Source organism: Aythya marila (genome assembly GCF_965140915.1).
Source record: "Aythya marila genome assembly, chromosome: 3".
In the NCBI taxonomy this organism is placed as follows: Eukaryota; Metazoa; Chordata; class Aves; order Anseriformes; family Anatidae; genus Aythya; species Aythya marila.
This window is the reverse complement of record NC_139044.1, coordinates 55,679,910-55,695,489: the sequence shown is the minus strand read 5'-3', so window position 1 is coordinate 55,695,489 and position 15,580 is coordinate 55,679,910. Positions and strand designations below refer to the sequence as shown.

The following is a 15,580-nucleotide window of genomic DNA, read 5'->3' as shown; positions in this document are numbered from 1 at the left end:
GACTCACGGAGCTTATTTTCCTTTTAATGCAAATGTCATTGTGTTTTCAACTGCATGTTTGTTTATTTTTACCCCCTCTGGATCGAATTTCTTAGTAATTTTATGCATCCTAGGACAAAGGAAGATGAAAGCCTTGTGTTCTGTAATGTTTCAGAACGCACCAGTCCTCTAAGGCCCTGTTTTTGATTTAAGTGTTAGTCTTGGGCATAGAAGTGTAATCAAAGTTTTACGGCATGAGCCTGTGGATTGGGAAGCTATATCTTTCTGCCTAGGATTTCTAGCCACTTACGTGCATTTAAAACTTACTTCATGCGGAAGTCATGCACTCCTTTTTGCCATCTCTCCCCTCTCACTGTTTTGAAACAATTAAAAACTGCTTGCTTAAATTTTTGTCCGGGGATACTGCTGGGACCTGGTAGGGATCTTAAAAAATGGCCTGCCTTGCCTACATGGAGATAAGTAGAGTTTCACTTGTCAAAGTTTTCTTAACTGTCTTGCTGTTTTTGTTGCTGATAGGAATTAGTCTGAGTCATTCCCTCCCAGCAAATATCTTGAATTATTTTTCACATTGGGCTTTGATTTAATCGTCTTGGTGCCATGGGGGGTTTCTTACAGTCTGTGCTGTATGCCACATTGATCTCGTCTTTGCCTGACAGACGTAGAAGTTTTTTTTAGAGTGCCCAAACCAGGGTTTTGAGTGAATTAAGCTCTGGTTGCCTGCTTCATTACTAGCTTCTCTGTGCTAAAAGCTCGTGTGAAGTGGTTGTAGGACATACACTTAGAAATACTGCTAAAACCATTATGTTCTTCTCGAAATCCAGGCTCAGGCTTGGAGATGAGAAGCAAGAGGATGTAATATGGCAGGAAGGAGGAGGCTCAAAGGATTTTTCCAAGAAGCCATCTACTCGTGGAAATGACAGCTGCTAGATATCCTGTCTCAGTCTGCCTCTTGTGTGGCTCAGGGCTTGTCTGACGGCACACCAGGGAATGCCTCCGTATCCTGCTGGTCATTCAGCCCTTTGGAGAGCACAGAAGTTAACCTTTAATCTTTACCACGTTCCCCAAGTGTCTTTGGGAGCTCTTCGATGACCAAGCAGTTATGTTCTCCATGCTTATGACTACACAATTGAAGTATAAAGAGGATGACTTCCCTTTTTGGTCTTAATGCTAAAAACATCTTTGAAAGATGTAGCAGGTGGATGGTCTAAGCACTAACTAGCTCACTGTGTAGCTGATCTTTTAAGAAGGGGACTGTATCCAGAAGGATCTTTTAGAGTTGAAGTAATATAGGGTATTCCTTTAGAATAGGGAGTATCTTTCTTAATACTTTTTTTTTTTTTTTTTTCTTTAACTAATAAAGTTAAGGAAATAATGTAAAAGATGAGCATTCAGGTTCTGATTAGAGTTCAGTGCTCAGCCACCAGCCCAAACCTTTTGTGGTAAGGTTTGAGAAGCACGTCCTTTCAATTCCTTTAATTTGTAAGGTGATACTCGTTTTATACCTACTGTGGTGGTGTAGCCAGGAGTACAAATAACTTGCACCACACAAAACAGCGGATTATGAGCATATGTTTTCTTGAGGGGGGTAGGAAGGGATTAGAATATGATTAGGGATTTATTGCTGAGAGGGATTAAGCAACAGGAGCTTTTTAAGGTCACATCTTCAAATTGCAGTCTTACCGCTCTTGAGAATTTGGTATCTGAACTTCCCTTCCCTTGCTACACTGGTTACACTGTTTGGGAAACCTTCGATTCCTAAGGTGCAGGAAGAAAGCCTTAAGCATACTGTCCTCCCTTGATTTGTCACTACCTTGCTGGTCATTGTGCTGTTCCCTGCAAGCTTGGTTGTTTCTTTGGTCTCTTGATTAACTGCTAATAGACTTTTTCTGGTCATTAGTTATACCCTCTTGTCTTCTGCATACAATGCTGACCTCGGTCTTGCACTCTTCTGTCATTGCAACAAGTCTGGCCAAGGTGCTTCTTCCCTAACAGCATTAGCTGTAAGTGAATCCATGCCCTATAGTATCAGTCAGTACCCATAACTGCTGCTACTTCGAGTAGATTTTTATGACAGGAAGAATGAATGCTTTTCAGGTTAAATGCTGATTGCTTCATAAGAATAATCTGTAGCCTTTTGCCTTTAAAACCCCAGATTAATTCCAGCTCTAATATAATGACAGTTAAATTATAAGTCTCAAATTTAATTTAGTCATTAGGGCCTTCTGTAATCTAAGGGTTGGCCTGCAGGCAGCTATGCTGTGTGCTTGCAGAAACCCTTAGTCCAAGGGGTTTTAGGCCTGGAGACAGCCAACTCTAAGATGCCCCCTCATTTAACCTAAAAAGACAAATCCAATTCTGCATTGAATAGGAAAACCTGCAGAGCAATTTGGATAAGACAGCTAAGTCAGTGTCCCAATTAAGTTTGCTGATGTGATAACAAAAATCTAATGCAGGTTTGTGCGATAACAAAAATCTAATCTTAAGTGTGTATATCATAAGGGTTAAGTACCTCACAGCATGGAGACTGTATTTTACGCAAAGTACTGTGTTAACATTGAGAAATAGCTTTCAGTGTACCTAAAACAATGCTTTTTGTTTTTCTCCCTAGATCAATGTTCGAGTTGTTACTGTGGATGCGGAGTTGGAGTTTGCCATCCAGCCGAACACTACAGGCAAACAGCTGTTTGACCAGGTCAGTACAGTGTTGGTGTGGGCTCTTTTTGCTTCAATTCAGAGTATATTGGAGAGTATAATGTTTTTTTAAGACTGAATTCCAAACCTACCTTTCTCTACCTCCTGATCAAAGGGGCCTGGTCCTAAGTTCTCTAAACTCCATCACAGTGAAAGAAATAAGTGAAGATTCTTGCAGATAAGTTAAGTTCCAGTGAAACCTGTCTTCCTATCAGTGTTGGGTGATGAAGTCTCATAAGGCATCTAGACAAGTCTAGGTGTCTAGATCTGGACAGCATAGGTAGTATGTAAAAATGTACTTCTTGCTTTGAAATACAGCTTAGCTTTTATTCATTACTTAAATTTTCAAGTTCAAGTGTTGTCCCTGTACATAAAACTCTTCAGAATCAGGTCTTTGGGTAGTTGGTGAAGGTGCAGCTGGATTCATTAAGAAGCTGAGTTTGAGGTTGCCACTTGCCACAGATGTTTGAGTTTGCCACACTATTAGAAAAATAGAAGGTTGATCACCATACAGAAGCTATAGCATCGCACCTTTCAAGAAGCCTGTATGCAGCAGGACAGAGTAGAGGCTTGTCCAGTCTGCCTCCAGGGATTCCTAAGGAAGTGGAGGATTTGAGTCCTCCAAGGGACTCCCCGCTCTTACTGTTACTCGTCCCGTGACTACGTTAACAATATACAGGTCTGTTTAGAGATGCACCTACCAAAGGTCAGATAAAGACAACTAAACTAAACAAAGAGCACTTTGTGGAATTTCGTTAATCCTATGTACCTTGCCCTTATAAAACTGATACAAGATCTGGATTTCAGGAGGAAAAATCAACTACATCTGGTATTCAAAAAAAAAGAAAATAAAAAATGAAGGGCTTGCTTCTAAATATTGCTACTGAAACTGAAAGCTAATTTGATCTATGCAGACTTGTGAATACTTAGGCATATTGTTCATGAAGCACTGTAGCAATTACTTTGCACTTCTCCCCTCGTCCCCTGCTAGCCTTGATAGCAAAGGGTGGTTGAGCTTTAACTCAAGTAGGTGAAGCTGGCTAAACAACATTCATTCCTTCCAAGTTTTTCTTGGTAGTTTCTCATTTCAATGAGTTAGCTAGAACTTAAGTGTTATGGCAATTGTACAGATTGTGGTAAGAAGTCCTCCCCTGCCCCTCAAAAAAAAAAAAAGTCATTTTATTTCTTGGAGTGAAAGGAGGAAACTAAATTATTATCATTGAGAAACTTTGCAGTATGCAATAGAGTGCTACACGTTCTTTGTTTAGCACTAGTTCTAAGTAAGTCCTTTTCATTATCACTGATGTGGTAATCAACTTAAAGTATTCACTGGAAATTTGGTGAAGTGCATCTGAAACGTGTGTTTTTATGGAACCAGCATTTAGTTTTTGACCTTCTGTTGCCTGCTGACTACCATTGTATTTGGGTAACTTCTCCCCCCCTCCCCCCAATTTTGGGTTAGCATGACTCCCTCATCTCTGAGGGTACAACAATCCAAGTGTCTAAAAGCTAGGTGTTTAAAAGCAATGCCTAGACCAGAGAGTATAAATATGTCTTGTATTCCTGATGACAAAGATTCAACAAGTTGTTTTTTGCCCCACATATTTGTTATGTTTCTATCTGTAAAGAGTCAGGGTATTTTCTCTGGCAGAAGAGATACTAGAGAAGCACAAACTCCTGAGAAGATGGAAACAGGCAGGGTTCTTCAGATCCAAGATATTTCTAGTCTGCTGTCTAGGTAGTTCTGAATTTCTGAAGGTTGTGCTTTCTGTAGTACTTGGTGTGCTCTGGGATGGAAAATCACCTCATGAAGACTTGGTCCTTTCATCCTGTAGCTGGGATTTAAAACGTGTGATTGGAAAGTTACCAGTGGCCTGTACCTTGTTGGGTTGTACTTCTTCTGCACATCAAGAGGAGACTTTGGTATAACTGCAGCACAAACTTGAGCAGCTGAAGCTCCTCTTCCCTTCCGCTGTGCACGTCTTTCACTGGGCTCTGATCTTGGAGATGGAGTTTACACCCAGATAAAGCCTATGGAGGCAACAGGTTTTCCCTGAAATGGGGACTGGCCCAACGTGAACTGCAGAACCACTGAGGGGGGAAAGGGTCTTGAAGAAGAAAGGCTGTTTTTAAAGACCACATGGTACTTTATTGGCTTTGCTGTCTTAAATGTATGCTGCACGTAAGGCAGATCATAACTCCCTTTTAACAGAATGGGAAAATAGTGAAGCCTCTGAATATAGAGAAGCCTCTGCTCAAGCCACAGCTACATCTGAGGTGCTCTGAGAACCCATGGAGTGGTCTCTGGAGCTGTCTCGAGTACACCCCCTTGGCTGGTCCTGGCAGTCCTGCACCTTTCTGGCAACAAGGGGAAGAAAATCCAGTGGAGAGGAGAGTGTTACCAGCAGTTTCAGAAGAGTACTGAGGTAGCCAGTGCCTTATGTGGCAGCACAAGTATGCCAATTCCTATGGCCCATCAGCTAATTTAGTTTCTTAAAGCAATTGCACTATTCCTTTTGAGCAGATAATCTGATCAAGAGAGCATCAAATGACTGAGAATTGAAAGGCTTCATTAAATGAGAACTTGCCTGTCTCTGTTGAGTGAACGTGCCTTAAACTCCAGCCACAATTTTGAGATTTTCTTTGTCAGTTTGGGCAGAATGGGCAGGTTCAAGATTTACTCCTCTGTGCATTTTTGTGGATAACCTCCTCTCCTCCCCCCAGTTATCTTGAATCTGAGAAACGCTTTGGTTCTTAGTTTTTTGTTTGTTTAGCTACGGAGGAAGCTTTACAAACCTGTTTCCCAGAATACAGGCTAAAACAGTCTCATCTTTGTTCTTGGTATTTGACCCCAAGTGATGAAATTGAAGTTGAGTGTAATGCTTTTTGTTTCCTTGCCTTTATGATTTAGGAAGAACTTGAGGGGTCATAACTTCTGTAAGCTTTCCAGCTCCCTTGGTTTATAGAGGAGTATTTTTTCTTTGTAAGAGATGCCAGAGATAATGACCTGATAACTGCTTGATCTGTGCAACTCTTCATTTTAACGTGTTGCAACACTATTTTTGTGCAATGGGCTGCACTGCACTCAACATACCCTTGCATTTCTGCTAGGTTGAGTAAAGCCTGGTTCTGATCCTTCTAAAAAAAAATGCATGTTGCCTTCAGAAAATTTGGTGCTTCTATGGTGAAACAAGCCAGTTTAGGAAAGAAGGGGAAAGGAATTTCAGTCAAAAAAGTTGATTTTTTTTTTCAGAGCTCAGCTCCTTTTTTTTTTTTTTCTTTGACAGATCTGTGGGGTTCTTTTTGTTGTTTTTTACACAAACTCTAGTTCACTGTAGCTAGTTGCTTATAGAAAGTAGAATGTATAAATCATAGCCTGCTGAAAACAGCCCAGTGCTCAGCTAGGAAGGTACTCCATTTCCTCAGCTAGTAGGCACAAACCTTTGTAGCCTTTGAAAGGGGCATTTGCTTAGCGATGTTTTTCATCTTAATGTCTATTCAATTTTCTTGGTCTGCTTATATCACTAAACCTTGTACGTTACCTGTTAATTGAAAAATGGCATATATAAACAGCAGTTCTCAGAATGATAGCCAGCATGGTGCATCTTACCAGTTCCAGGTAGCCCTTGGGTACAAACTTACAGCTTGTAGCTCACTGGTAAGCGAAATAAACGGAAGCTACAACAAAAACTAATTAAGTATCCCCAAATCATTGTCTTGAGCTGTGGAACAAAATGTTTGCAGTGCTCAAAGAGTTAGCACAAACGTTGTTCCAGTAATTCTGCTCTCTGGCTATAGTGTCTCCAGCTGTACTACACACGGGGAGGGTGAAACAGAGCCTTGTTTGAGATCTTAGTCCATGTAACTACATCTGTGAGTTTGTCTTGCTTCCCGAAGTTGCAAAGTATTTTTTTTAAAAACAAAAAAGCCCTCTTGTTTCCACGCAGTTGAGCTCCCTACGGTGATGCCCACATCACTGTGTGAGGGGCTACTTTGCAAATAACATCAAGGAAATAATCCAGATGTGTGTAGTGGATCTTCCCAGATCACAGATCTGCCTAGAGCATGGCTTTGCAGGCAGATGAGCTGGCAGCAAACTACTGAAGAATAATAACAAGCGAGGTTGGGGACTTTTAAGCTACTGAGGAAAAGGAACTTGTCTGAACAGGGCTGTTTTCACCAGTAAATGTACAATCCAGTCAACAAGGGTGTTTCTGGATCTTTTATCTGGTTGGTATGTACAATATATGAATATAGCTGACGACATTGCTATCTTCTTCTAAGTGTATTTTTGTTGATGAGACGAAATTAAGAGATGCAAGATGAGTGTGTTTAGGCTGTTGCCTGCAGCTTCAGTGGGTGTGGGGCTTGCAAGGATATCTGGGAAAGAAGTACAGGTGAACTGCTCCCTGCAATAATTTTTCTTTACTTTTCTGTTATAGGTGGTTAAAACAATAGGTCTGCGAGAAGTGTGGTACTTTGGTCTTCAGTATGTGGATAACAAGGGATTCCAGACTTGGCTGAAGCTAGATAAAAAGGTAATTGCTGAATAAAGGTTAAAGCTTACATGATTCCTGATGTGTTATTGGCTGTGACTTCATGAACCCTCCACTTGTTTGTCGTTCTTTAATATGCATAATTTAAGGATTATTTCTGAAGAGAACTTCGTGACTTCTGTGGGAACTGTTTGTGTGAGGTGTGGCATGCTGGAGGCTTTCTCTTTTCTCTCTGTGTGAGTGGTGTAAAGCTTTATTGTATTCGTCCTATGTGCAGCAGCAGCTTGATGCTGTCCCTTACTGTGCAGAAACAGCTAGCTTCCCGTGTCTGGGGGAACATCATGACTAATAACAGTTTTAATCTCTGCTTGTGCAGGATTGGTTGCTGCATAGATCAGAAAGGTAGGTTGCTTCAAGGCTGGGCAGTTGTAACATGGAGCTCAGATACCTCTGATGTGCTCTTGTTCATGAACCTCCAATTCTTATGAGGGTATGAACTGTTTTTCCTGATGGGGCAGCCAGTGACTTACCTGTTCAGTGTAAGGGGGCTGTTCTGTCAAACACATACAATACCAGATGGGTTGGCCGTCTGCTGCAACTTTGCAAATCCTGCATTTTTCAGTAAGGTTTGCTATACAAGCAGAATTTTTCTGGCTTATTTGGAAAACACAATGCATCTTCCCTGGTTTCTCATACAAGTGAGCAGCTGGAATCAAGGAATGATAACAATTAACTGTCAGACACTTGGTTGATGTAAAACTGTGGGAGGCCTGTGGAGTGTAGCCTTGGAATCTTTTTCCCAGGGTGTGAAGGCCATTGCACCTTCTTTATCTCTTGCCAACTAGCACAGCTAGCAGGAGGTGCGCTGGGCAGAGGGTAGCTGTTTCACTCTGAAGTGATATCTCTCTGTCTCAGTGAAAGAAAACAGATGGAAGGGAGTATGTCTGTACCTCCCTTTTTAGAGACTGACTTCTTAAGTAATTAATGTAGTGCTGGAGTGTGTTTAGCCCAAACTCTGCGGGGATCTTTGTGCCTCTAGATGAATGAAGAGTAAAGTGCTCCTGTGTGTGCTTGAGAGTTCTCACTGTAGCGTATGGGCCCAGATTACTGCAGAAACACATTTTTGAAAACTGATGCCTTTTAAGGCAAATGCCCTAAATCCCTTTTTCTGTGTAGAAGCTGTTTATTCTTTTGTTTACAACCCTGCTTAGTCGTGGTGTCACCTCTGTCCTCAGGTGTCTGCTCAAGAAATCAGAAAGGAGAATCCCCTCCAGTTCAAGTTCCGTGCCAAGTTCTTCCCAGAAGATGTGTCTGAAGAGCTGATACAGGACATCACGCAGAAGCTCTTCTTCCTGCAGGTGAAGGAAGGGATCCTCAGTGATGAGATCTACTGTCCTCCTGAAACAGCAGTTCTTCTTGGCTCTTATGCTGTGCAGGCCAAGTTTGGAGATTACAACAAAGAAGTGCACAAGCCTGGATACCTCAATTCAGAGCGTCTGATCCCCCAAAGGTAAAGGAGTTGGTTGACTCAGTTTCCCTTTAATAATAATAAAAAAGGTCAAGAGTTTGCATTCTAGTTATGTAGACAGTTTCAGTAAAAACATACTTTTTTGAGCTGTACGTACATGGTTTTTATCCTCCTTTTATTTCTATCCATTAACGTTAACAGTGAGTACATTTTTATGCTGTCTGTTTGGGGTTGCTTAGGGAAAGGTAGTTGGGTGAGTTTAGGAGAGGAAATACACAGTTGATCTTTCTTTCCTCAACAGTGCTGCTGTGCTGGTAAATGACAGTGTGCATGTCTCCTCTTTAAGAAGGAAAGAGCAGGCATCAGTTTTGAACGTTATCCCTGCAACCCAAACTTCATGTTCTTAATCAAAATGTACAGTCAAAAATGTCTAATATCTGAAAAGTGTGTAATGAGGCGAGATAGGTGGTCCATCCCCACACAGAAGTGTCATAACCTCGTGATGGCACTCGGTGTTGTTCCCAGAATTAAACACCACACCTACTTTTGCTTTGCTTTAACCCTCTGGTGTCTGCAGCATGCATGTGATTCTACTTTCAATGTTCTGCATTACTCCTCTCGTGTCTCTGGGCAGTGATCAGAAAGGCTTCACAGAGAATGAAGGTGGTTTTTGTTTGTTCTGAATGGCTCTGCTTCACAGAGTACATCTTTGGGCTGGGTAGGCTCTTTCTCTTAGTTTCAGTAAGACTTCATGGGTGGATCTATAGCAAAGAGGCATCAATGGATATAGCTTAACAGTCTAATCTTGCTGATATCTCTTGCCATGTATTAGGGTGATGGATCAGCATAAACTCTCCAGAGAGCAGTGGGAAGAACGGATCCAGGTTTGGCATGCTGAACACAGTGGTATGCTCAAGTAAGTGTTTCATATTGGTAACTTTGCTGGTTAGTTGTCTTAAGCTTGCAGTTCTACAACATGCTTTTGTAACAGACTCCAGGAGTCACTTGTGTGGGGCACTTCTGGTGTGTATTTTCTAGTCTAACATTGAAGCAAATGGTAAAATTCAGTAAGATTTCCACACTGGTGCTGAGAACAGTCTCTTAGATAGCTTTATGAAAAATCTGGCACCTGGGTACAGTGTGCATCAGTGATGACTGAGTGGATAAAAGTAAAGGTGTGTCTCTAACCTTAAGTTCATTGAAGCATTTGCATTGGCAGATGGGTAAAGTTCAGGTACTGTACCTTTCCCACTGACGGTGTCTTGAGACAGGGATAAACGCTTGAAGAGATGAAAGTTGGCAGCTTCCTGTCTAGAAATACTAGGGCTTGGCAAATGAAAGTAGAGTGAATGTGTGTGTGAACAGAGGTGTAACACAACTCCTGAAGTGAATCCCAAATGCTAAATGTTCAGTTTTAACTTCTGCACTTGTGTTGGTTTAGGAAGAGTTGCTGTTTTGTTTTTTTGTTTTTTTTTTCTTCTTTCCCTGAAGGCTTTTTCTTTCCAATAAAGCTTTTTATTTATCTGACTAACATCTGCTCTCCTTCCTGCCTCAACTAGAGAGAATGCCATGCTGGAATACTTGAAGATTGCTCAAGACCTGGAGATGTATGGAATCAACTACTTTGAAATCAAGAATAAGAAAGGAACTGACCTCTGGCTGGGAGTTGATGCCTTGGGGCTCAACATCTATGAAAAGGATGACAAGTAAGGCTTTTGTTTTCACCTCTGATCTACTGGAGCGAGGGCTGGTGTGGGAGCCAAAGGGCATTTCTCATTTTACATGATCAGGGCAAAGTTTAGAACTTGCTTGTTGTCCTGTAGGAGGTGAAACTGTGCTAGGAAACAAGCACTTCATTTCATTTATGCTTTCATGACTTTCCTGATCTTTGTAGCTTGATCTGCTAACAGAAGAACAGATGTCAGTTGTAAAATGTCATCTAGTAAAGCAAGTGCAGATACAGACCTGAACACCAAGATAAGGAGTTAACCAAGCTTTTCCTTTAGTCAGGTTGCCAGGTATGCCAGCAGTGAACACAGTTTGAGAACCTAGATAGGCTAACAAATCTGCAGTGTTAGGACTGAGGCCATTCCTATACTGAGGTTAATGATAGACACATGTACAGCTGCCTGTTCTTGAAAAAGTAATGGGGTGGACGTGAAACCAAAGCCAGGTCATACCCAGAATCCAGGGAGGAGTTGACCACAAACCAGAGAATGAAATGAGGTCTTGCTGAAGTACACTGAATTTTAGTCAACCCTTCTGTTATATCCATTAGTAATTGGATAGTAGGTGGGAAATAATAGACTACATCTATAAATAAACATAAAAGGAAGGTGAGAGCAGCTGTATCTAAGCCTACAAGTCCCTTCTAATACACCATGGTTTGAAGGGGACAGGGGGACTGAAAATACTTCTTTTTTTTTTTTTTTTTTTTAAGGAAGGGTTTCTGTCTGGATTGTGTGCTTTTCTTTTCTTTAGTGTTCCAAGTCTCGGTATCATGTCATAAGTCTGTAACAGGCTGTCATTGTAATTCAGAGGGGATTTCACCTGCTGTGTGTGTTTGCCTCCGAAAAGCTTTGAATGCAACACAAATATTAGTTGGAACTTTCTGGAGCTTCTGTTAAGATGGCAAAGAGAAATGCAGAGTTTTCTGCAATGCTAATATGTGCTGTCACCTGGAAAACAAGGAGTGTCACTTGAAAGAAAAGTAGTTTCGCTCATGTAATACTTCAGTCTTGAATGACTAGTTATGCTAGGTAACCACGGTCTCACAAACAGGTTTTTCGAGCCGCAGAAGCAGACAGAATACAGCCCTCGACTGAAGAGCTATCAAGAGCGTTTGCAAAACAAATATAGTGCTGGAGTAAATTGCTTGTTTCTGCCATAACTCTTGCTAACTATGTAATTAAGTCTTTTGAGCAGATACAAGGACTAGAAAAATGATAGTGTGTACCCCACCTGTGGCTTGTACGTGCAGAATCTTGGGTTTGGGGCAAAGGTGGAAAAGCAAAGGCTTCATTGTTGGAGTTCAACCTGAGGAAAATGATACTGTGCTACAGGTGTGCGAGCCTCTCTACTTAGTGTATGTCAGTCTTCTGCTACGAGGTATTTTCAAGCTTTTCCTATGCAGTAAGGAGGAGAATCTGCAATAGAACTCAGACAACTAAAATAGTTTGGTTAATTTCATACTGTATTATCTAGGGCTGAAACTCCTAAGGTACTGTGAAGGAGGCTGGAGTAATTGCTTAATCTTAGCCTAATCAAACCATTTCCAGTATGGTTCTTACTTCGTGGTACACAGACACACTATTGCATAATCTTGCAGTTGAGTTAAAAGTTAGGAAATGGTGAATTCTGAAGAGAGTACACTTTATTCTTGACTTCTGATCAAAAGTAACCAGGTTATTTTATGCTTGGGTCCAATGAAATCGTGATGCATGGTAGCTCTCCATCATTAAGATGAGGCAGATTCATCCAAAATTACCATCTTTAACTGATAAGATATATAGAAAGTATTCTTACAGAGCTTGAGTGATTCACTGTGATACTGTATGCTTCTTTAAGCACTAAACATTAAACAGTCATGAATTCAACCAATTTGCTAGAAATAATTGTCAGCACTTCAGTGTGCCAAAGAGATATACATTGAGGGGAGGAGGGGATAGATAATAACAGCAAGATTATTTGTTGGTATTAGTATTTGTGTAAGACCCAATTCTTGATAATTGTTCTCTAGAGATAGCAGTTATCCTCCCTTGATAAGGGAACAACAAAAGAAGTACATGACATTAAACATATACAAAAAAAATAAAAAAGTAAAATTGCATCTTTAAGCTTCATTTGTCACTGGAGATCTTAAGTACACCAACAGACCTGAACTCATAAGCAGCGAGGGAAAGGTGGGAGCCTGAAACTTGGCCTTTGTATTGTTGTGATGGTTTCAGAAGAACATTCAGAAGAGCCGTGTGGCACAGCCTGTTGTGAGACCAGAGTGTGAAGTTAGGCGTCGCAACTAGTGGAATGGGCTGAAAGAGCAGCTTGCACGGAAGGAAATAGCAGGCTTCTCCCCCCTACTAGCCTTGCCTGTAATCTGTGGCAGGGAACATAAGACAAAAAATCTGCTTCTACCAACTGTCCTTATGCCTGCCCAGTGCCTCAGCAGTGAAGGAAAGGATCATGGAGCTAGCTGTAACACAGTAGTGAAGAAACAGCCAGGTAGACTTATATGCAGGGGATGGAGGAGAATGATAACTGAGTGAGTGACTTCAGCTTACGCCTCCCATCATGTAGCAGAAGCCTTCTGGAAGCGCGGGACATGCACCTCAACTCTGCATGCTGGGGGTTTTAGGGCCTGATTTCAAAGAAATGGACTTAAAGCAGCAAGTGATTCAGAAAGCTGCATGCGTGGCTTCTGCCTGTTGAATCTGGACAACCCATAGACCCCATTCATCATGTGGTCTATCAGAACAGATGCTGATTTCTGTGTTAAAATCATACTTTTGCATGTCATTTAACTCTAGAAGCAAGGAGGCCTAATGGTAGATGCTAAAGTGCATTGCCTACACCACAGCATTGCTGAGGCTCTAGTAATCTAATAAAGTCAGGGCTTTAAAAAGAGTGCGGTGATGCTGAACTTGTGCAAAGGGTTTTTCCTTCTGCCCTTCCTGTGACAGATCTTTTGCTGAGTTGCTCCTTAATTACTTCAGTCAACGTGATTCTGTTCAGCATAGGTACTCTAAACTGGGCTCTGCTAACCTGGATTTTGTTTGAGGGCCTGTAAGGGGGTCTGGGAGGGAATAAGTAAGAACTGGGGATAGTTCTTCAGTGCATCTGCTTCTGAAGGACAGGGCATGTAATTAAACCAGCCCCAATGCATAGGTCAGTAGGGTGGCTGATCAAAATGAGGAGAGATTCTGTAAAGGAGGCAATTGGGCATCTTTTGTTGCTCCCTATGGGGTTTTGTTTCAGCTACTTCTCTCTCATTGCTGGGCAAGCTGTGTCAAGTGCTGCATCCCACTGAGTCTGTGTTTTAGAAGTAATGTGGGGAAAAAGAGTTCATTGCAACATCTCTTAAAATACTTCTCTTCTTTCCAGACTGACTCCAAAGATTGGTTTCCCCTGGAGTGAAATCAGAAACATCTCCTTCAATGACAAGAAGTTTGTTATAAAACCTATCGACAAGAAGGCACCTGTAAGTATACTGAAAATGGATTGGATACTGCATATCAGCAGCTAATACTGTTTCATCTCAAAACAAAGTTGTCTGTGTAGAGAAGAAAGCTGCAGATATTCTAGATACGAAATCGAGCATCAGTATTGTTAGAGATGTCCATTTTTCTGTGTAGTTTAGGTAAAGGGCTTAGGGCCGTATTAAACATGGACAAAGACAAGGATTTTATGGGTGCAGAGTCGCCATTTTTCCCCTGACAAACTATGTAGACGTAAATCTTAAATTTAGTAATCTTAAATTTAGAGTTAAATCTGAGATTCTTTGCTAGTCTTGAGTCTTTTGTATAGCTGGATTATACTCTGAGACTACTCCTCCTCATTTCCTTCCGTGCATAGAAGCTGATTTTTGTTGTTGTTGTTTAATTTTAAAATAAAAGGTCATGCAAATGTTACTGCAAAGCCACGTGTATACATATGGCTTTGCATTTAATGCTCACTTCTGCCCTACAGAAATGCTAGAAGTAAGTTAAGGACCATGATATTCGTTGACTTACTTGAATACTGGGATAAGTAGTAAGAATATGATTTCTGTGAAGAACTTAAATATAGCTACTCATGAATGTTACTTTTCAGTGTTTTCCCACCTATTTTCAGTTATTTTAGTGAAGAATTTGTGATCCATTTTGAGCTGCTGAAAACTTGAAGTGGAATAACTGGTGTAGGTGTTTCTTGTTCCGTCAGCCTTGTGAAACTATTCTAATAGTTGAGAAAGGCCTCCTCTTTCCCTTCCTCCACCCCAGTCCTTGGCCTTGGTGGATAAATACAGCCCTGAGAAATAATAAGTAGCTTGGCTTTGGTAAAGGATGGTATCTTACGAATCCCTCTAACAGGAAGAGATCCTCCCAGTGACCTGAATGATGCTACCACACAGTGTGCTGCAGGGCTGCTGGGGAGGCATCCTTTCCTGCAGATGATAACCTGGGGTTTGGGGGGAGAGGGGCTTTTCTTGATGCTATTAGTGAGAACCAGCAAAACTCCACAGAGGTAGAAAGGTATCTTCCCCAGAAACACGTTTCTCAGTAGAAGAGCCCCTTTGTGATTTTGTACGTGTTGTATACAGTACAAAATACTAATCTCCTGATTACAGATCACAACTTTCCTTCCACTCCCTAACAGTAAATCTGACAATCTGAACTGGGAGACTTGCAAGAGGCTGATACAGCAAGGTGTCAACATTGTAAACATCAATTATGATTCCTTTCTCTGTTGTCTCAGTTGTCCTTTTCCCTCTGGGTGGTGTTATATTTAAAAATACATCTGAAAGAAGAATTTATATGGACACTAATTCTGAACAGTCGGGAAGCTGTCTAGATCCTTTCATCTGTTTGCATCTCTTTTCAAAAACTAAAGTATTCATAAATAAAGCAAAAATACTCAGTCTACCCTAGATGTGAGTTGGAAGCTCCCCTTTAACTTGGACAATCATCCATGTCAGTGTTAAAATGGATACTAATTCAACGGGTAGCATTCTGTGGCACCTTGCCCAGCGTCAGCTTTTTAATTTTTAGCCCTATCTGCCCACATACCCCAGCATCTTTAGCACATTTTTAATATATCAAGCTGCAGTGCTTGCAGTTGTGCTAGACCAGGGGGATGATGAGAAAGAGAGGGAGATTCTTTTATGTTCTTACACAAATGCCATTAAATGATGAATGCAGCCACCGTCTGTGCCCTCAGTATTTGCTTTCACTGG

The 15,580-nt window shown here is 41.3% G+C and overlaps 1 protein-coding gene across 1 annotated transcript in view; it reads left to right on the top strand.

Annotated features, from left to right (window-relative positions):
- Positions 1–15,580, top strand: part of EZR (ezrin) — a 35,647-nt gene that overhangs the window by 13,053 nt on the left and 7,014 nt on the right. Inside the window, exons 2-7 of the mRNA XM_082756615.1 lie at positions 2,609–2,692; positions 7,134–7,229; positions 8,423–8,697; positions 9,488–9,571; positions 10,215–10,361; positions 13,753–13,849. Coding sequence (XP_082612741.1) covers positions 2,609–2,692; positions 7,134–7,229; positions 8,423–8,697; positions 9,488–9,571; positions 10,215–10,361; positions 13,753–13,849 — 783 coding nt within the window. The remainder of the gene's footprint in view (positions 1–2,608; positions 2,693–7,133; positions 7,230–8,422; positions 8,698–9,487; positions 9,572–10,214; positions 10,362–13,752; positions 13,850–15,580) is intronic.